At 44.4% G+C, this 22,581-nt stretch overlaps 1 protein-coding gene across 3 annotated transcripts in view; it reads left to right on the plus strand.

Moving 5' to 3' along the window:
• Positions 1-22,581, plus strand: part of LRCH1 (leucine rich repeats and calponin homology domain containing 1) — a 633,328-nt gene that overhangs the window by 409,212 nt on the left and 201,535 nt on the right. For all 3 annotated transcript variants that reach the window (XM_085621846.1, XM_085621844.1, XM_085621845.1), the window contains exons 11-14: positions 8,087-8,170; positions 9,408-9,497; positions 14,396-14,432; positions 21,024-21,071. In XM_085621846.1, the coding sequence (XP_085477972.1) occupies positions 8,087-8,170; positions 9,408-9,497; positions 14,396-14,432; positions 21,024-21,071 (259 nt within the window). The remainder of the gene's footprint in view (positions 1-8,086; positions 8,171-9,407; positions 9,498-14,395; positions 14,433-21,023; positions 21,072-22,581) is intronic.

A 22,581-nucleotide genomic window follows, 5' to 3' on the forward strand; every position in this document is an offset into this window, starting at 1 on the left:
CATCCAAAAAAAAAGCTAACATTTTTAGGGAATGAAATATATACCAAATCACCAACGCGGATTACCTTAACAGTTTTTGCCTTAATTGTTCAGAAATCGATCAGTGTTTTTACTGGTTAGGGACAGGACAATGGTATAGAGACCGATAGGGACGGTTTCAATGTCTATTTTTATTACTACAGGTCCTGAGTCCTGGATGGAACTGGCCCATTTAAAGTCCTGCTACTCCCTATGCATGCACACACAAACACAGAGGGTCTTATTTACAAGCCTCTTACGCCACTGATACATCACTTTTCCCATATTAAAAGTGACGCATCACGGCGCAAGGGGCTTGTAAATAAGCCTCACAGTCTTTTCATGTCTTTCTTTTATTTCCTCTCTCACAACATACACACATTTGTGTCTCTATCACAGTCTCACACATACATGCCCTTGCCCGCTTCAATTCCCACAACACAGACACATTATCTCCACACACACACGCACAAAGTAATACTCTCTCCCATACAGTGGAAGTATGCTTTAAACTACTACACAACTACTACTACAATTCTAACAACAAAAAATCACAATATATCAAAAACAAACCCTAATATATACAAATACAAAACAATACCATTCACAAAACAAATTGCTTTAACTTAAACAGAGGCGAGACCTGTTGCATTTTCAATGCTTGTTTAATTTGTATCCGGTTAAGTAAGCACAAAGGCTGATTAGGTTATGCCTCCGTAATCCAAATACTAGTCTTATTTGGGCTGGGGAAGTATGCTGTGGGAGACTGAACACCAGCCGATGTATTTTTTATTACTTTGTCTGCTCTCTCCCATGGAGCTTCAACTCCATATGCTATTGTGGGTTCTTATTTTGCGGCCATGACTTGCAGTAATGGTTGAAGAGACAAGCCCTTTAAAATGTTGAAGTAGCAGAAAGCTGACATGAGGGACTTACTTTTACTTTTAATCGAGTGACAGTGCTTGGCGAATGAGCCTCTTCAGCCAAAGAATACCCCAGGTACTTGTACTATGTCACTGATTCCAAGAATTAGCCTTCTAGATGGAACATTGGTGGTGAACATAATATTGTACTGACCAACAAGGTTTTTGTTTTCTTGAGTAACTTCGAGCCAGTGGTATTAATTAACCTTTGCAGGCCAACCTTCGTGTAGCTGATCAGAACTACATCGTAGGTGTACAGCAAGTGTAAGGCATTAAACCCAGACAGTGTAGGGGCATGTGAGTTGACTTTATTAAGGATTATTGTCCGCTCTGCCTGGTACAAGTTGAACAGAAAAAAGGCAAGGACACATCATTGCTTCATATTGTTGTTAGTGTATATTTTCCTTGAAATGGTTTATCCAGTGCCCAGTTTTACCCGTGTCCATGTGCTGGTATATGGTGATTGAATGGCATTGAGGAGCGTCAGAGAGATTCCCCAGCTCAGAAGCATATGCCAAAGGATGTTGCGCTATACCGCGTCAAAGGCGGAGCAAACATCCATGAAGCAGAGTTGGAGGTTTTAAGAGCGAGATCTGGCTTTTTCAATTACTAGGGTGAGCAGTAAGATGTTTGTGATTGTTCCTGTGTTTTTGACGAACCCTGTTTGGTTCACCAGACCAATGAGTTTTATGCTACCCATTCGATTAGTTCGGCCATCAAGATTTTGGCAAAATATTTTGCCTCTCCATCTAATGGGCTGTTAACTTGTAGTATGATGGTAGTGATTTCTTTCCTGTTTTTTAGAACTGGGCAATAATCGACACCCACCAGCTATCTATCGGAAATAGCATGGTGGAAAAGGATGTGGTTGTATAGGTGACACAGGTCTTCAGCCCAGTATTGAGTATTTTCTTTGAGAAAGGCCTTTGGTAGGCCATTGGGGCTGGGGGCTCTTCACACCGCCCTGATGAAATGATTTTTATTACGTTCTCTGATAGAATGGGATCATGTGGTTTTATGACCATCAAGCTTGTAGGCTCTCTTTCAGGGTTAGCTATTAGTTTTACTGCCACCAAACATTTCCTGAAGATGGGCAGACCATGCTGCTTATGGGATGTTAGAGGATGCAGGGGGAGGCCTAGCTCCTGTTGTGTGGTTCACCAATCTCCAATATTCTCTGGCGTCCTTTCTTGTAGCAGCTGTAGAAAGCTTGTGCCAAAACTGTTCTGTCTCCGATTTAGCCGTCTCCCATTTTGCTTTTTTGTAGAGGGGTCTCAACTAGGATAAAGCAGACCTCCGTATTGAAGAGCTTGGTGTGTATCGAAGAAGCCTAAGAGCGTAGTTTAGTTTCCTTTTTGCTATTGTGAGTTGGGCTGAAGGCTTCCTAGGGTGATCCCCTACAAGAGGGTTTGGTTTCCTCGAGGGGTGCCATTGTTCTGCTAGAAGGAGGGGGGGGCGAAAGCTGGTACCATTGCTCCAGCAAGTCAAAGGATAAGTTGAGTATGGCCTCCGATTGATTCTTGCTTTGAGTACCAGTCGGGCAATAGATCTTGTTTACCAATTTAGCTTCCTGTCATTAATGGGGGAGATTGTGCCTAAGTCCTGTTGAGCTTGATCATGGAACTACAGTGTAGCTTTAGCAGGATCGCTTGAGGTTGATGATCACTTTCCAGTTGAATTCCTATCTCATAGAGGCAGACCATATGAAATCGAGGAAGGGACACCAGCATGTAATCTAAGATCAAATTTGCCATTACCACGCGGAAGGTAGGCTGTGCAGGGACATCTGGTATAGTTCACCCATCTAAATTTCTCAGCCTCAGGTGCCCTAGGTCATTGGCAAAGGCCGGATCGCAGCTATCCCTCCTTTGCAACAAAGGGTGGAATGAGGGAATTTGCCAGATCTAATTTTGAATTTCTACTATTTGGTCGTACCCAGCTACCTACAACAGGTTTAAATGAATACGCCTGTCATAAAAACAAGTGGGGTAGGATTGGAAGCTATTTGGTCAGTGATAAATGGCAGTAGAAAATCAATTGTTTCCTTTTTCTTGGCGGGCTTAAGGTGTCTATAGGGGTTAATTATAAGCAGCGGCTGTTCTATGTCGTGGAAACATTCTGATAATTTCACAGCTTGGAGGTTGGGGTGGTCCATTTGTAGCTCTTCAGGTTTGTCATTGATATCAACCATTGTGTAAATTGCTAGGCCCCCAGTGGGGCGTCAAAGCATGTGTGTTTTTAAGGCTGGTTTGCTAATGCCAAGATATGCCAGTATGTCCAGGGAGGGCAGTGCCCAAGTCTCTTGAAATATTACTAAGTGAAAAGAGTTTATATGAGCTGGAAAGTGTGCATACTCAATTTTGCTTTGCAGGCCCTCGACATTCCATGAGCAAATTGCTAGATTTCCACTTGGCAGCACGTTGGGCAGCTGTTTTTCTTGTTAGTATTTTTCATGGCTGTTTGTGATTGACTTCAGTATGCTCGGAAGTCATGCCCAGTCAGTTAGACCTTGACTTAGCTTCCAGTTAACATCACAATTGTTGCCGCTTTTATAAGCCTTGGGTCTTGATGGTGTCACTGAGTGGCTGCTTGCCCTTCAAGGACTGACGTTGTCTGGAACTGGTCATACGATGCAGCCAGAGTTTCCTTTTTTGCTTATTGCTCTTGACACGCTTGTAGGAGGGGCCTTTGTTCAGAGCTGCTCAATGTTAAGAATTGAGGATATGCTGTGTCCTCATGAAGCAGGATTTCAAAGCCCTGATTTCTGCTGCTGACCCGATGTATTCTGGTGCCTTTAGTCTTGAGGACAGCGGTTAGACTGGAGTATTGGCACCCTATTACAGGGCTATATTAATTAGAGGAGAGAGAGAAACTCTTGATAGCCTGGATCTTGAAGACCCCTTAAACAATTGAGGCTGAAACACGTCAACACCTATATGGTCAAAAATATTGGACTTGAACAACACATTTGTAAACACATTGTTTAAAGGGATGCATCTCATCAATTGGAAGATATAGTTTTCTAGCATTGGTACCCATATTGGTCGTCATTGAAGCAGTGTGGGACTAAATAACATAGACTTGATTGGCACCCACATTTCTCTCATAAATATTGGATGGTTGCCTAAATATTGATTTGCCCCAGTCTTTTTAAGTCTTCAATTTTTTGTTTAATAAACGTTAACATGAGCATTCACTTTCAAGTGAGAGCACTTTTCTTGATTGATTCACTTCACACTATTGGGATCACGGTGCGTGTTCACAAGACTCACAGTTTATAAGGACATAGTTCTTAAGCAGCTATACAAATGTAAATGGACTTCTCCCTATTTGTAAAGAATTTGCAGAATTATTTGAATTAAGAATGAATGAATTGTGAATGGATTTTTTCACATCTATACAGTAGATTAAAGTGTCTTGTATATCACAAAGTACTTTAAATCAACGGTACGGCACATTTCCTTGGATAATTTTACTGAGGCCTATCCTTCTCTCCAGTTTCAGAAAGGCTCACCCTCTTTTGTTTATATATACTGGGCCTATTTGAAGGCACTGTGGGCCTATAATCAGCATGGGTGGCCACTGTGGACCCGTAGCTCCTATATCTGTGTCAATGAGAGGGAAAGCAAAAGGGAGTTGACATATTGGGTCTGTACTTCAAAGGAAAGAAAAGCTCAGCCATGGATTTAGTAAAAACCACTGCAGATTTAAAGCATAGAGAATAAGTCGAAGGAGTAGTTAAATAGAGAGATTAGAGAGAAGAGAACCTTAACGCACAGAAGAAGTGCCTTCGTTGTTTGTGGACTGAAAAATTATGGTAATGCACAAAATGGATTGGCGGATTTAAATTTTAGAATAAATCAATTTGGAGAAGTTGTGATGATGAAGTGGCTGGTACAGCTGAGCGAGGTTGGAATACAGTGGAGGTGTGAGAAACTGTAGATGGATTACTGAGTAGGGCTGCAAGGACTTAACTAACGTTGGTGAGGTTTTTCTTTTTTAGAAGAGGTATAATGCCTAATGATTAGCTGATAAGGAAGAGTTGTGAGTGACCTTGGTAGAATCAGCATATAAGTGCATGGAAATTGTTGTGGGCTAGGCTGAAGTAATGTGGTGATGGAAGTACGAAGACTTATCATGATTAAGGTCAATATATAGCATAAGAAGACATTGTTTAGAGGTCTACTTGTTTTTAGTGTTCTCATTCTTGCACTATTTGCATTCTAGTGTCACTTTTGATATGTAAATTGCAAATATTAAGTGAAATACAGGATTGTGGATGTGAAACAGTAGGAGGCAAGCAGAGGATTGTAAGAATTGAGGTCATGTTTCTGAGTGTATTTGAACAGGTTCAGGGTCGTGCTGTTTTGAAACCAGGCTAGGTCATTATGAATTTGGTTCAGGAATGGACGGAGGATGAATGTGTGATTAAGTTGGCATAAGTATGGAATGCTGCTGGTGTGGTTGTGTTTATGTGGTTTGTCCATGCCTCTCCATCTCATAATAACAGAAGGGAAATGCAGAGAGAGACTGTGAAAGGCAAAGTGGCTGGTGAAAAAGGACGTCATTTACAGAGTGGACATTCCACAGACAGTGTAAGAATGTATTGTGCTTGTGCATCACACATGTTGCACTACTCTGGACTGCGGGCCTTTACCAAATGAGTCGAAACCTTGTGGGAGGATAGAACTTCCTGTACCAGAGGCTTCATTAATGTAATTCCACAGGTTATCAGTGTGTAGAATATCCAGCATGCCTCCCTTTGCCCATATTTGACCGTGCAAGGGAGTTTATGATCTGTTTTATTTTAACTACTGTGTTCAGAGTACTTGAATGTCACAAATGTGTAACATTTGAGCTGGTAAACAACATTAAATTATAATATTTCATTGTTGACACAAATTCATCATGGTGAAATGGCTCAGGGTTGTGCATTATCTCCATTTTAATCAAGGTCTCTCCATCCAGCCAAAATATGTTGTAACTACATTCTTTCCACCATATCTTCATCCAGCAACCAGTCAAGCAGATCACCCTTGATTTGTGTCAAGATGGATACTAATTTATGTGAAGTCCAAAGCTTCTAGATGGTTTTACAATTAATGTGATGTTGTGTCTTCAAGCTTCAGTTCACAGATGATAATATCTTCAATTGGGATACTAATGCTACTCCACTAATGTTAATTAATTGATTCCAGTCCATGTTCTTCAAAGAAAATATTTGTCTGCCCTAGATAGACTGTACAAAAGTGTTCAATTTGCAGAATAAGCATCAAACAATCCAGTTGGGTAAGCTTGCACTTCCACTGATGTGAATATGCTTTTTCATGAATTATAGAGACTCAGACTCCGAAGCCACTTTCCCTATTGGAATGTAGCTATCGGTTAACTTCTAGTCAATGCCACGCCTTGAATTTGACTTTTTCCAGATTTACAAGTTAACTACTCATCTGAGTTAGGCTTTTGCTAGAACTGAGTTGCCTTTGCTTATGTAAAAAATTGTAATCTCTTTACTGAGATATTTACTACAGAGATGCAATCCCATATTACAAATAGCAAAGAATTTAAGATTTTTAGTTGAGGACAAAGTGAATTTAGATTATACATTTTTTGTAACACAGAAGAATTCCTTTCATAGACTTTAGTCTACTATAAAGTGAAGATGGATCCTTGTATAGTTTAGCCGAAGCATATTGAAAGTTTCTACAAAGATACATATCATATTAGGTGTCCTTATTTGGCATGTAATACTTCAGTTGTGGATTGAGAAGGTAGTCCAGGAAGCAAATTTACTGCTTTGCATTGGTGCTGCTTCATTAGGACATCTAGTCTTAGGAGTTGGTGAATTAAATAGGCCAAAACCAAACTCTAATTGGTCCACTAATTAAACACTCTACTTTTCTACTGACTCGACCTGATTTAGTTAACGGTGGACAGGTTACTCCGTTACAACGGGGATGGATATCCCATCCGCCGAAATCAAAATCCCATAACATCCTATGGGATTTAGATTTTGGCGGACGGAATTGCCGTCACCGTTGTGACGGACTAACCCGTCCACCGATATCTAAATCAGGCCTTCAGTCTTTACTGCACTGAGTGCATGAGCCAGATGATGTAATCTTTGACTGTTTTCAGTGTTTTGTCTAATCCAGAGAATTGCACCAGTATTAACCTATGAGTTAAAATCCATAGCAATGATTTTCACAAATAAAGCTCTTGCTTCTGCCATGGCAGGGTCTGGCCTTTGTACAACGGCGTAAAGCCAAAGTAGCTTACCACTTTTATGAGTACCTTTTACCAAGTCTGTTGGAATGTGCAGCTTGTGGGTGAGTGACACATGATCAGGCAAGAGTGCGCCCAGACTTCCTGCGGGCATTGTGCAGTTGCATCTTTCCTTTATTGAACAAGTGCACCCTAATGGTGCTGTGCTGATGCCAGTGTCTCGAACGCCTTCTGTCACCAGCTAGATAATGTAAGGCTTTAGTTACATTGATGGTATTGGGATGGGAACCAGAGAACACAAAAGTGCATCCATACTACCTTTTTTATTTATTCTTTGTCTCCCTCCACTTGTAAAATATTCCTTCCTCTTAGTGGCGCCTCCCACTAATTTTCGTGGTGTTTTTTTCCTAAGTCTACATATATTTGCTCCCTTCCTTCACAGGAGAAGTTTTAAGTGTAGCCATGTTGTGAATGTACCTGATAACATTTGGTGAATAGCTAGATACCTAAAGGTTATTGAGTGTCCACCTACTTAAGCAGGCCCTAGAACACCCAAAATCTGTCACTTGGAGCCAGTTTTCTCAAAGAGGATATTATACACTTGTGGTGTAATATTACATGGGAGAAAATCGATTTAAAAGTACAAATTCACAAATGTGACTTTGCATTTGGAAAATGTTTTTTTTGCAACTAACTCGAACTTATTTGTACAGATTTCTTGTGTATACGGCCCTTAATCTTGTATAGTTTGGACATTGAAAATGTATAGCCCTCGCATCTTGCCAGCGTAATGCAACATGGCTTGTCCAATTTAAAGTGTAATCTACAATTCAGAGTGTGAAAAACAGTTATGCTAGTCTGGGAAATGGTCTAAGCAACACTAATTTCTTTGTCAAATGTATTTTTCCCTGTGTTGTTAGGGCTCACATACCAGATCCAGACATCTGTACGCCAATGATAGACGAACTTAGGAAAGCTGTTCATTTGTTACAAGATCCTAACAGGTGGGTTTATTACAAAACTCCATTCTCTACAACAGTGTTGTTTAATAAACTCAGTATTCCACAACATCATATGAAATAAACAGGGTTCCTCCATGCTTCGCTATCCGATACTCGAGCCTAATAAAAAAATACACAACGCGCAGTCCCCATGACGCTAGGAGGTGCTTTCATATGCCTGGCCTGCAGGTGGGATGCAGACATTCCTTGGTTTAATAGACAGCAGTGTAAATAGAGGTAAAAGGCGTGCTGTAAATCACTTTCTAATTGCTGTTGTTCTACACCCTTTCATTCAGTACTGGTTCTGGTTGAGGTTCTTTGTTTGCTAGACTTTGCTATTTGTAATGCAAGCGGATTCTCTTTCCTTTTTAGGTTTCGCCTGCACAGCGCTACTGCTGTGCTTGCAAAATCTCTTGCAATGAAAAAGATCTTAAAAGGGGCTTAGAGCCCCCCCATTTCTTACCTTAACGTACCATTGGTTGGCTCCCAATTAACTCTGGTTTCCTTGGTCAGCAGTTGCTCCTGGCTCTCAGCTTCCTCCTGGGCTTTGAAGTCTTTGTCCATGCTGTGGAGCATGGCCAAGAACTGCTTTCTGTGGCCAGTGTTCTTCCACTGGCCGCAGGTACTTTTTTTTTTTTTAATTTCCACATGCACACTTAGAGGGTGCATATGCCTGCAGTACCTATTCTTCACCCCCACCTTCTACTGCGGTTTTAACCCAACACCCGCTATTTTTAACCCACCCCACCCTCCTCCTGCTCTCCTGTTTCTAAACCACACTCCTGCTTTCCTTGTTTCTAACCTCCTCCCACATTCCATTGTTTCCAACCCACCCCCCTGTTTCACCCACTTCCATCTCTTGCTATCCATTGTGCTTCTCCCCCTCATGTTGCTTGACCCCCCCAAACACTCCCCGACCCCCAGCGCGGTTTTTTTATGTGATGCACAGCAGCGCAGGCAATAGTGCTGCCTGCGTCATACTGCTTATATTTTCTTTTCTTTAAGTCATGTTGCACAGCAGCTCACTCTTCTGTGTAACATGTAACACCATTTACAAAGACAATAGATTTGCATTGGTGAAGCCTATTGGCTTTGTCAATGTTTATTTTCATGCGTATTGTTTTTTTTTTACAGTAATTACACTTCCATCACCACATGTGTTTGTAGCATGGGTCATGAGAAGTGTGTCAATGAGGTAATGTAACCAATGAAGTATTTTAAAACAAACATGTCTTTACAGGTTAAGCTTGGACATAGAAGACATGGATGGTGTGAATCTGTATCCTCTACGGTCGCCGACTTTGCCGGAGTTGCACGAGTCTACAGTAAAGTGTGTTTATCTACTTTCTCATTTCTCTAAAAATGTTTGTTTAACAGAATTTCACAGCCCTTCATCCTTTTTTTAACTGAACCCAATTCCAGCAGTTTAAGAAACTTCGCAACAGTAGTGGGGGGAAATTAAATAAGTTATCCAGTTCTCTTGAGATAACACAAGTAAAGTTGATCAATGTTTCAATTGAATCCCAAAATTCTAACACATCAAAGAAACGTTTTGCATTTACAAAGATAGATCTGCATTGGATACCAAAGTAGGGAAGTTAAAGGTTTTCATTATGAAAGTTCCCGATGCCTGGCCTTTCTGTAGTTCATGAAAGTTCCTTCCTGCTTTTCCTTAGTATATCACTTCTGTGTAATTGGTTCTGAATCCGGGCACTGAGAATATTGTATGTGAGGACATACCTTGTGCTGCTTTGCCCCGTGGGTGACCTGACACTCACATGGGAAAGATATGCCAATTTACGCGTGTGCGTACTGGTAAAAGTGAGTGGTTTACAATATTAAAAGCTTTGCAGAAGTCTTAATTTTCACTAGGCAGCCTAGCCACTCAGAACTCTGCAACATTTGCATATTCTTCATGCATTTGGGGAAAAAATGTGAGGTTGCTTAAACAACTTTGCAGCTTCCCTCACCTCTTTTTAAAATATGAAAAACAATGAGTTAATAGGGTTGATGTCTGTGCTTTGAGGTTTACACTTACCAATATAGCACTAGTATGATAGTACACTCTTGAGGGATTACTGAAGGGAATTGAAAGATAAGATGTACATTATTTTTATTTGTGATCCTTTTGAAAATTTGAGGTTAACATGCATCTCAAATCAGCTAATTAGATTTACTTTAAAAGATGGTTGTGGCAACACGATAAATTAAATTTCTACATTGATTAGGAAATCTACTGGGCCAGGAAACCACACCCAAGACGATGCAGCACCATGATAGGTGAGCATGGCACAATTTGTACCGTGCAAGTAAAGTATATCACTATTGGCCCTTTTGGGTTCTTTTGAACCTGAACTTGGCTAACCCCTGTTCCTGCCAAGATTTAGTCATCCCACCTCCTCTGTTATTAGGTGGAAGAATTATCATACCACTGAACGCCCCCCCCACCAAGTTTCTTAACCAACCCACTACCTTCAACTCCATCTTCTTCTTCTATCCTTCTACACCATCCATGTCCCACGTGACTGCATTCTTTCTCATTTATGTCTGGGAAATATTTATACTCCACAACCACTCATCCTGTTTCTCAAAATTAAACCTTCATAGCTCTTGCACCACCGGACCCTCCCCTTCCATCTTAAACGGGCAAACGTGCCTCTGTGACTCAATATCCATAAAATGCTTAACCTTCACAAGCCCCAATCCTCCTCAAATTATTTTCATCTGTATGAAGTTCAGCCTGCAACAAAACATATTTACCTCTGACCACTCCAACAAAGGCTACCCCAGTGTTCTTCACAGCTACAATGGAACCACAGATAAACTTGAGTATCTCTGTCAATATTGTTGTCCTACATAGGAATTACAAGGCTGGCACTCAGATGTTTCACCATAACTTACCAATCTGGTATCTTCATAAACCAACTGTAGTCTAGTTATAAACTCGCAAACACCCATTTTTAGTGGACCGATTACCAGAACAAACCACTAGACCATATTCGTCTCTTTATAACTCTGCCCACCCAAATGGTACTATTTTCACTCCTCACAAAGCGGGGGTGAGGAAGTTAGTCTCTCTGCTTTATAGGGCCAGACAGTAAGGGTTAAAACGCACCAACAACAAAAAAAGACAAATGGACTGAAGATCTGGGTAACAAATTGATAGAATCAGGTTGGAAGATAACTGCGGCCACAGAAACAATACCTTGAACTCCTAGATTCACGTTAATTGACTACAGCTTCTTACATTGGGCATAATCGACCCTCACTCTGCATAGGTTGCATTAAATAATTCCAGGAGGGACAGATACCTGCCCAAGAGGAAAAGGGAAACTTTTCAACAAGACTTGGACATGTCAGTTATCAGACAATACTGGATCACATTTACCAACCAAATGATGAGCCCCACACCCCATCCAACAGACATACTAACAAACATGGGCATAAAAGAATTACACACGTGAGGCATGATTGAGGAGATAAGGGGGAAGGGCAAGCGTTCACGCATGTGCTGTATGCTATGGTATGTCGCATAAATGCACATAACAGGAACTGATAAAACAACCTCATGTGGCATACATCAAGCAATACATTCTCAAGGGACTGAAGCACAAGTACATGGTAATATAGTAATAGCGCTGTACACTGAAGTCAAATGCCAATGAATGGGTTCCCATTATACTCATTGTACACTTGACATTGACATTTGTGTAACTGGCAATTATAATGTGAAAGGTGCCATTGATCTAAATATAATAAAAATCTATAAAAGAGTAAAACAAAAAATAACCTTCCACTCCAACTACACCCTTGTGGACTGCCCTGGCCACCCCTCAGGTTATTTCTTTCTGGCCAAATTCTAAGCACAGAGTCCCAATAGATGCATATTTACATAGTTGGCCCATGTAGAAGAGGCCATCTCCAAAGCTTTCTCCCATTCTACGCTTATTATAACTATTTCATAACAGGGCAGACGGTCATAGACCAAGGCAGTCCACTATATTGATATACTGTAGCCAACAGCAGTGACGTTTATCTCTCAAAGCTTTCCGGATATAATTGTACAACAAGAGTGTATTAATGCACTCTGAGGTACATGATGGCAGTGCATGACTTTCAGAAGAAGGGAGGTACGCACTTGCATAATTTACCTTGGCACTTCAGATTAGTCATTGGTCTCAGTGTCATTAGCTACACCTTCCAATAGGCCATCTGACATGCATGGACAACAGTTTCACAGATGTGCTGAGCGGAGACCATCAGGAACACACGAGGAGTAAATCAACATAAATGTACATCACAGGTTTTTCAAAGATAGGCTACACCACACATGTGTGCAATAAACGATAACAGAAAATGGTAAAGTAACATATGCAGTCTCACTCTCTCACACACGCACACACACGTACTCAGTCACTCACTCTCACACACCCTATAATAGATTGATATGGGACATTTGCCCATGTTTCCCACTGCTACCATATGCCATTTTACAAGACACAACAAGCAGCAATGACAATGATACTCATCACACTCACGACAGCCATGGTACCATCTTCTTCCACTTGTGTCAGTTGCATCATTCTGTAAGCTGCCACATCTTCCAGACTTGCATAGTCAACAGGAATCGTTCGTGCATCCAAACTCACAATCTCTCAAACTAGCAATTTAGAACCTAAGGTCTTAAAATCTATATCATTACAATTTTCATGACACTGTGTCGCCATTCTTAAGGAATATAGCACCACTAAAACTATCAGAAAGACAGACTATGAAAAGAAAATCAAAAGAAAGGGAAATATAAAAACAATCTCAGTGCCTCCCAGCAGTATACTACCAACGGACAGATGCTGAAAAGTAGACTCAATTCTACTTGTTGGGCTCTGTATTCCTCATGAACAGTGAACGCCGCGGTTAAAGCCATCCCTTTACAGGGCGATCAGCCATTCGTTGATTGAAAGTCTCTCCTTCCTGATTCAGTACTTATAAGACATTCATCCAGTAGCCACTGAAGAAAAGCAACTTTCGTTCTGGACCACTGCTTAAGGAGTCACGTCTTGGATTTGTAACAAGTGGCATTAATAGATTACTTTGTGTCGTTTGAGTGTACGGTGGGTTATGGGTAAAATCAACGCTACTACTTTCTCTCTTTGTAACTAAGCTGGAATATTTCATTAAAAGAAAAAAGTGGTATTTTAGTCCAGTCGTGCCTCTGGACATTTAGTAAGTGTGTCTATTGCCCTGTAACACGTAGGTTGTTTAATTTTGCATACTAGAAAAGAAGAGAACTCTGCAGCCCATGGGTTATGGTATTTGCGTATTCAAAGGGCATATACAAATAAACCTGCTACGTGCAGCCTTCCCTGATGTTGAGTCAGGATCTATGCTGCAGTCTCTGCCTTGGTTCACTCTGAATCCTTCGTTAGTTTGGTGTCCCTCTTTCTAGACTGCTGCACGGTTAGAACAAGCATTGGCCGCACGCGCGCCTCGCGCTTAAAGTTAAAAAAACAAGAAAAACAAGACAAGCCCGGCGGAGCGTGGCGCGCGCGCGCTTGGGGGCGGGGGAGCGCATTCGAGGCGGGGGAGCGGACCCATTGAAGTGCTCCCAAAAAAGCGGATTGCATGGCGGCACGATGCGCGTGATTGTGCACGTGCTAGCCATGCAAACTGCTTTTTGGGAGCACTTTTAAAAGCCGCTTACAATAGTCTCGCTTTGAGATCGCTTATGCGATAGCAAGGCGAGACCTAAAAATGTGTTTCACTTGCCCTAAGTACCAGCTCAGTGTGTGGGCTAAGGGGGTTTAAAATGGTTTAATTCCTGTATTGTTATTGTTGTTCTGTGAGCTTTCTAGAGCCTACTGCAGTTTTGTAATTCACAACAGAGGACCTTTAAAAACTGAGGGGCTTATTTACAAGGCCTTGCGCCACTTTTGCGTCACTTTTCCCATGCTAAAAATGATGCAGAAGTGCCGCTAGGGCCTTGTAAATCTGCCCCTGAATGTTTTGCTTGGCACGGGTTAGATAAATAACCAGCGCATTTTCTTCAAAATCAAGAAATTGGTGAAATGATGACGTAACCTTGCAAGTCGACTTCTTAACCAGGATTATTGTCGAATATAATCAGATCAATTTATGCGTTTCTCACTGTGTAAGTGTTTTAATCAAATCTTGCCTTTTGAACATAATTGCAATGAATTTAAGTTTATTTTATTTGTTTATCTTCCATAGTGGTCAAACAGAGTTGGAGATGTCGCCCATTTACCAGGTAGGCCATGTGTGGTAATTTACTTGTCATTCGCAAACTTTGAATTGTCCTTTGCGGTACTGCCCCTGCTCAACAACTCATAGAACTGCAAAGAGAGAAGGAAGCCGTGATGATGCAAACCTTCTACTGCCTTTGTAAGGGCCAGAAACCTCCTGCTCCGTAAACAGTAGAAGCCATTGTTTAGGATGGGACCACGAAGCAGGTCTATAAAGTATGTGGTGCTAGAAAACAAGCGTAATATACTTTGTCCTTCAGTTCCTTCTAAATATAAGGGTATCACAACCGCACTAGCCGACAGAGCGTCCCAGCACGCATCATTCTTCACTGGCATTGCAGAGAAGATGGCAGGGAACGTACCATCCAAGGTGTATGACACCGAGATCCATGAGAGGGCTGATACCAGAGTGAGGGAAAAACATTGATTATGAGTCTAGAAAGATCTTCAACATTGGTACAGATGCCATCATCCAAAGGTGTGTCTATGATGATGAAGGAAATATGCATTTAGGTACAAAAAATCTGAGGAAGGAAGATAAAGTCTTAAAGATCACCATGTCCATTTGGAGACACACACCTAGGTTGAAGCCACATCTGAATTTTTATGATTAGTTTTAAAAGCAATTACTAGAAGGGTAAAGTCAGACTAAAGCCAGCTCAGAAAGTGGCTGTGAACATATAAATGGTGTAAAAAGAGTTGGTTGCTATGATAGAAATGTTTACATTCCTAAATAAAATAAAAAAACAGTATGAGCGGAAGCGACGAGTGCGAGACTTCTGTTGGGCCTGGGAAATTAGGGTTCAGAGACAGGGTCAGTATCTCAATGATACTATCTTGAAATAGTATTCGGACAAACGTCTGCCAAAAATTTAAATCTTTTGTTTATCTTTTTCAGTTTTAGAACATTATTATTTTGTAAAGCACCAACTTTTCTGATTAGGTTACCAGAGTACAGCACAACAAATTCTTAAGGAAAACAATATAGCCTCCAGTGCAACCAACAAACAAAATAACTAAACATAAGAAGCCATCAAAAGGATACCCAAAGACCTCTGACCCTCCTGGTAGGTCGCTCCCCCTCCACACAGCTCCGACTGTGTGCCCCTGCTGCAGCTGCCACTGCCGCTGGTAAGTGTCCTCCGTCCTTTTGCTTCTGTGCCACTGTCTCCCCCTCCTTGTGCCCCGTTTTCTGCTCTGTGCCACTCGTTTTTCCCCCCTTTTTGTGCCCCATTTTGCTTTCTGTGCCCCATTTTGCTTTCTGTGCCACTGTCTCCCCCCCCTTCATGCCCCGCTTTCTGCTCCGTGCCACTCGTTTTTCCCCCCATTTTTGTGCCCCACTTTTCCTTCTGTACCACTGTTTCCCCGCCGCTGTGCCCCCACGGCCCCGCCCCCTGCCCACTCGCTGCTCCCGCCTGCTCCTCCCTCCCACCTCCCCATATATGCCGGACGCTGCGCGGTGAGGTGAGCGACCCCTGACCCTCCTGGTAGGTCGCTCTCCCTCCACGCAGCTCAGACTGTGTGCCCCTGCTGCCGCTGCCGCTGGTAAGTGTCCTCCGTCCTTTTGCTTCTGTGCCACTGTCTCCCCCTCCTTGTACCCCGTTTTCTGCTCTGTGCCACTCGTGTTCCCCCCTTTTTTGTGCCCCACTTGGCCTTCTGTACCACTGTTTCCCCGCCGCTGTGGCCCCGCCCCTGCCCACTCGCTGCTCCCGCCTCCCAGCTGCTCCTCACTCCCACCTCCCCATATATGCCAGACGCTGCGCGGACGCGCCGCTGGCGTGCCTAAGGCAAGCCTGTCTGCGCCCGTCCGCGCCTGGACCGCGCCCAGCACCGGAATCCCTGGAGCCCGCGAACGCCACGACACCAGACTCCGCTACGACGCCAGCACCCTCCACAAACTCAACACCGGCCGAAACCACACCTGTTTCCAGGCCGCCCCGAAACGGACCCACGGACCCTTCTCCTGCCGCACCTGCAGCTTCACCTGCGACAGAGCCACCAAACCTCCAAGGACTGGACCCAACCACCTCCGCTGCATACTCCTCAACACCCGCTCCGCACGCAAACACGCCGTCGAGTTCTGGGATCTGTTCGACACCTCCGCCCCAGATGTGGCCTTCCTGACCGAGACCTGGTGGAACGACTCCTCGGCGCCCGACATCGCCATAGCCATCCAGGACGCCTACAAGATCACCCGCAGGGATCGCTCCAACGGAATCGGAGGAGGAATAGCCATCGTCCACAAGTCCACCCTCAAGGTAGCCACCCACGCAGACGACACCTCAACACCGCCGAACACCTGCACTTCCGGATCCACACCGACCCCAACACCACCCTCAGCGGAACACTCACCTACAGACCCCCCCCCGGACCCCGGGCTCAGTTCAGCGACTCCATCGCTGATCTCACCAGCACCCAGGCACTCGCCTCCACGGACTACATCTGCCTCGGGGACCTGAACTTCCACCTCGAGAACAACGACGCCAACTCCTCCACCCTGATCGACAACCTTGCCAACCTCGGCCTCAGACAACTCATCACCGCACCCACCCATGCCGCCGGCCACAAGCTGGACCCCGTCTTCTCCACAGGCACCCACGTCGCCTTTGACCACACCACCGAACTCCACTGGACCGACCACCGCTGCATCCATTTCACATTCAAGAAACCAACCACACACCACCGCACCCAATAGCTGCCTTGCTGCTGCTGGAGCAAAGTCACCGAAGACCAGCTGATCACCACCCTCGCCCAGAACCCATCCACCGACCCCACCAACTCAGATGCCGCAGCCCGCAACCTCAGACAGTGGATCGATGACTGCGCCAACACCCTCGCCCCGCTCAAGAAACCCTCCAACAGCCACGCCAGCAAGAGAGCCACCTGGTTCACCGACAAGCTCCAGACCTCCAAATGCGCATGCTGGAAACTGGAGAAGATATGGCTCCACGAACGCACACCAGACAACCACACAGCCCACAAGGACGCCACCCGCAGACATCACCACCTCATCAGATTAGCCAAGAGATCCTCCTTCAAAGACCGCCTGGATAACAACGCACATGACAGCAAAGAGCTCTTCAGCATCGTAAAGGAACACTCCAACCCCAGTGCCAACGACATCCCGCCCTCACAAGAACTGTGCGACTCACTAGCCATCTTCTTCCACCGCAAGATCGCTGACATCCACGACAGCTTCAACACCACGACCGCCCCGACTACACCAGACTCCACCTCCCCTGCGAACGCCACCAGCGCCAACCGCCTGACCTCCTGGTCCAACGTCAACGACGACAAGAGACGCAAGGTCATGAACTCTATCCACTCAGGATCTCCGTCAGACCCGTGCCCACACCACGCATTCAACAAAGCAGACGCAGCCATCGCACCCCAACTACGGAAGGTCATCAACATCTCCTTCGAAACAGCGACATTCCCGGAAAGCTGGAAGCACGCCGAAATCAACGCCCTCCTCAAGAAGCCCAAGGTGGACCCCAAGGACCTCAAGAACTTCCGGCCCATCTCCCTGCTCCCGTTCCCGGCGAAGGTCATCGAGAAAATATTCAACATGCAATTGGCCCGCCACCTGGAAGATAACAACATCTTGGACCCGTCCCAGTCCGGATTCAGACGAAACCACAGCACCGAGACAGCCCTCATCGCCGCCACAGACGACATCAGGCGCCAACTAGACAACGGCGAAACATCAGCCCTCATCCTCCTGGACCTGTCAGCCGCCTTCGACACGGTCTGCCATTGCACTCTAAAGACACGCCTCCTAGAAGCCGAAATCCAAGAGAAGGCCCTTGACTGGACCACTTCCTTCCTCTCCGGCAGAACCCAGAGCGTCCGCCTCCCACCCTTTCGATCCGAAGCCACCGACATCATCTGCGGCGTCCTCCAGGGCTCATCCCTCAGCCCGACGCTGTTCAACGTCTACATGGCCCCCCTCGCACAAGTGGCCCGCCATCACGACCTCCACATCATCTCCTATGCCGAAGACACCCAGCTCATCCTTTCCCTCACCAAGGACCCACACACCGCCAAAACCAACATCCACGAGGGAATGAAGGCCGTCGCCGACTGGATGAGGAGCAGCCTTCTTAAGCTGAACTCGGATAAGACGGAGGTCCTCATCCTCGGACCCACCCCCTCAGCCTGGGATGACTCTTGGTGGCCGACCACAATGGGAACAGCGCCAACACCCACCGACCATGCACGCAACCTAGGATTCATCCTCGACTCCTCCCTCTCCATGTCTAAGCAGGTCAATGCCGTCTCCTCCTCCTGCTACAACACCCTCTGCATGCACCGCAGGATCTACAAGTGGATCCCGACCGAAACAAGAAGAACGGTGACACAGGCCCTCATCAGCAGCAGACTGGACTACGGCAACGCACTCTACGCAGGAATCCCAGCCAAACACCTATGATGACTACAATGCATCCAAAACGCCTCAGCCCGACTGATCGTCAACGTCCCCCGCCGCAGCCACATCACCCCCCACCTGAGAGACGTACATTGGCTCCCCGTCAACAAGAGGATCACCTTCAAGCTCCTCTCCCACACACACAAAGCACTCCACAATGCCGGACCAGCCTACCTGAACAGCAGACTCCGCTTCTACACCCCCACCCGCCAGCTCTGCTCCGCCAGCCTCGCCCTCGCCGCTGTCCCCTGCATTCAATGAACGTCCTCTGGCGGCAGATCCTTCTCCTACCTCACCGCCAAGACCTGGAACACCCTCCCTATCCACCTACGGCAGACCCAAGACCTACTCGCCTTTAGAAGACCTGGCTCTTCGAGCAGTAGCAGCACCCCCCCTACCCTCAGCGCCTTGAGACCCTCACGGGTAAGTAGAGCGCTTTACAAGTACTCTGATTGATTGATTGATTGATTGTGATAGATTACAAAAAGACATTTTATAAAGACGTTTTAATTTAGGCCTGAAACACATCAATGAGTGGCAAAGAGTGAACCAGCCAAAGAGAATGGGAGAAGAGCTTCAGAGGTGGATTGTCCACTTTGGCGAAAGTCTGCCATGAGGTATTTGCCCTACAAACCTTAGGGATTTTTAGGTAAAGTGAATCCGGACTCTAAGTTCATTGACAGCCATCTGTCAGCACTAGTTTTTAGTGCTGTAAGATGGGTACCTCAGAATTGAAGTCTTGTTGCCCAGACACTCCCAGTTTAAATTGCCCTCTCAAAAGAGGAGTGATCATAATATATTTTCCAAGACTCAGTTAGGAGAGCTGCAGAATTAAGAGCCCTCTCAACAGCTCTTGTATATTGTTTTGGAGGCTATGTATTACTGCGCTTCCTCCTTCACAGTTGGGCATAAGCCAGGATTGTACAACTGCCCAAAATCTATTAGCGGCAGGAGAGATTTAAAATAACTATCACAATGGATCTATTTGGGTGTAGTGAACTAAAATAAAGATTTCAAGTTAAACAGAAGTCCAACAACTTTTACCTTATACCACAAAGGTGCAGTAATGTTATCTCTGGCCAGCAAGAAGACCCCAGATAGGGGCATGGACTCAGAATTGTACACTTGAGTGGAGGGAGCATAACTGGAGCAGGGTGTCACATCTGTCGGTTTAAAATGTATTACTTGCCAAGAGTAATCAATCAATACTCTGTCTTGGTTAGAGTAATAGTTTAGGTACACTGCATCCACCCAGACCTCTGTCCTGTAGAGGCAACTCTTTAGACAATGGGTGTCCAGCTTTTATGACACTTGTAGATATAACGGAGTGTTGGAGCCCTACTGACAAATAGAGTTCAAGCCTCGGGCCACCATATCTCCCAATAGCTCAGTGTACAGATTTAAAATACTTGTGGACAAGTTGGTTCCTGAGCACCTCTACATGGCACAGTTCATGGGTGAGGGTGAGCGGAAGGGAGGAGGGCTTAAAATACTTATTTGGGCAAACTGAGTCCATCCAGAGAAATAGGATGAAAGAAAAGGAGCTGCTCCCAAAGCCAATCCATTCTCCCATTTACTTATGCCCAAAATAAGTCTAATATTGTTTACTCACAGCTGAATATTAAAGGCTGGTGTCAGCTTCTGCTCATGCAGGTAAAAAAAATGCTTTAGGTTAGACATGTGCACTTAACACATCGAAGTCCAGCTTTTCTTGATAGCTAATCTAGGTTTCAGCATTAATGTTTTAATTTAACAAGCTATAAATGCTAAGGAAAACAAAGTCATGAAATATTAGAGACATGCTTATGAGAGTTTTATTGTCTGTTATTGATGACTGTTAGAGTTGTAGGGCTGGGCATAGAGAACTGTTCTCTTCTCTTCAGGGAATGGCCTCTTTAAAGAAGCACATCTCTGTTCTGCGTGTTTGAGGGGTGGGTGCAACCCTCACGGTGCACACGTCCAATCCTCTGCCTCTTACTTATTCAAATCACATGTTATGTTATACTGTATTTGTACGGCGCACTACACCAAAAAGGTTGCTTGGCGCCCACATGGGTGGACGTATAAAAAAAACCTTGCGTATTGTCTTTCTCATACACGTGATCTGTGTTGATCCTTCTCACTGTGTTGTTTTTAATATCTTTTTTTTTTGCTCTTTCATACGCAGGATGACTTTCTCCTCGGCAATGAAGGCGACGATAGCTTTCCGGATAAGGTGAGTGTGCGCTACCTGCTGCCTAAATTGTGGCAGGCTTTCTGAAGAGTTGATTTGGTGGTAAAATAGTGTGGGCTTTTGCCATTTGCCTTTCCATTCAGCAAAGGAGGACATACGTAACCCAATGAAATAATGAATGTTGCTCTTCGATAATTTTCAGGGTACACAGTTATCTTTAGGGCAGCAGGTGTAGGGGCACCGGGCGCGTAGGTGTAAGCAACCCATTGCATTACTTTTACTGTCCAATGATGGGGCGGAGTGTGCTTTTCTTTGCTTGAATTGGGTTCCGGGGGAACCTTTCTACAGAATTTCAGTATTCAAATCCATTGTGTGGCCAAGTTGTCCAGTTCAACATTTTAATAGTATGAATTCCATTGTTATCACCAGGCATTGAATTGGCTGTTTTTCGTTTATTTTTATTTACACAGCGTTTATTTGCTTTATACAAAAATCATTGGCCAAACCAATAGATCGGGTTTGCAGTTTGAACCCCGATTAAAACATATGAAGTGCTTGCTACACTGAAAAAGAAAAACAAAAATGGTTGATTTCTGTGTAGAATGTATCTCTGAGATACAGAGATTAATTTGACGAATCAGTATACTTTTGAGATGTAAAATAGTCCCTCGTGTGTTGAAAAGCGAGCACTCCATAGGAGATGGAAGTATATACAAATCGGCCAATAACATGAGGTGAGAGAGACACATTCCTCTGGGTGGATCTAAAGCCCTGTCTGAGTATATTGTAACAAACAGGGAACAAGTCTTAGAGGCAGCTGCGCTGCCAAACCAGACCAAGAAAAACAGTATAGACGGCTGGGAGACTTGCATTTGCAAAGTCAGGAGGATAAGGGAAGACCAGTTTCAAGTTGAGCTCTGAAATGGTGGCGTATAGAGGGTGGAGAAGTTCCATAATTTCACAGGTAGGTATTTTATACTTGGAAGTTGAGAAGCTCAACGGAGAAATTTATTCATAGAAGATAACAAAATAATAGATCAAACTCTGACACATCTAAGTGATTCTCTTTAGTGACACAGATGAGAACTGAGGTGTTGGGAATGACATTTGTGGCTCTACATAGGACTTTTTATTCTAGAGTAGATGGAAGGGTGGATGTGACAGTGCTAGTGGGAGTATTGAGCCAGTCAGAAATGTTGTCATGAGCTTTTACTCCTGTCTACCAGACTCCGGAAGCCTAGATTCCAATTCACAACTTAAGGTGAGGTATGTGGAAGTGCCAGGGGCTGGGAAGCAAAAAGGCTCTCATTTGTTCAACCGAAAAGTGTGCATATCCTTTCGAAATGTGAAAGTACATTTTCTCCAAATATTTCAAAGAGTTTCAGAGTCCTAAAGGCCTAAACAATGGAAACAAGGTGCAAAAAATAACCAGGCAGGGAAATCCCCCCACCACAGTTGCTAGAGCATTTGTGGCACATGGTCCGGGTTGTTCCAGCTCTTTATATTCAGAGAAACAGAAAATAAAGAGAAGTAGGAAATGACGTGCCAGATG

This window comes from Triturus cristatus, chromosome 8 (assembly GCF_964204655.1).
Source record: "Triturus cristatus chromosome 8, aTriCri1.1, whole genome shotgun sequence".
Lineage (NCBI taxonomy): Eukaryota > Metazoa > Chordata > Amphibia > Caudata > Salamandridae > Triturus > Triturus cristatus.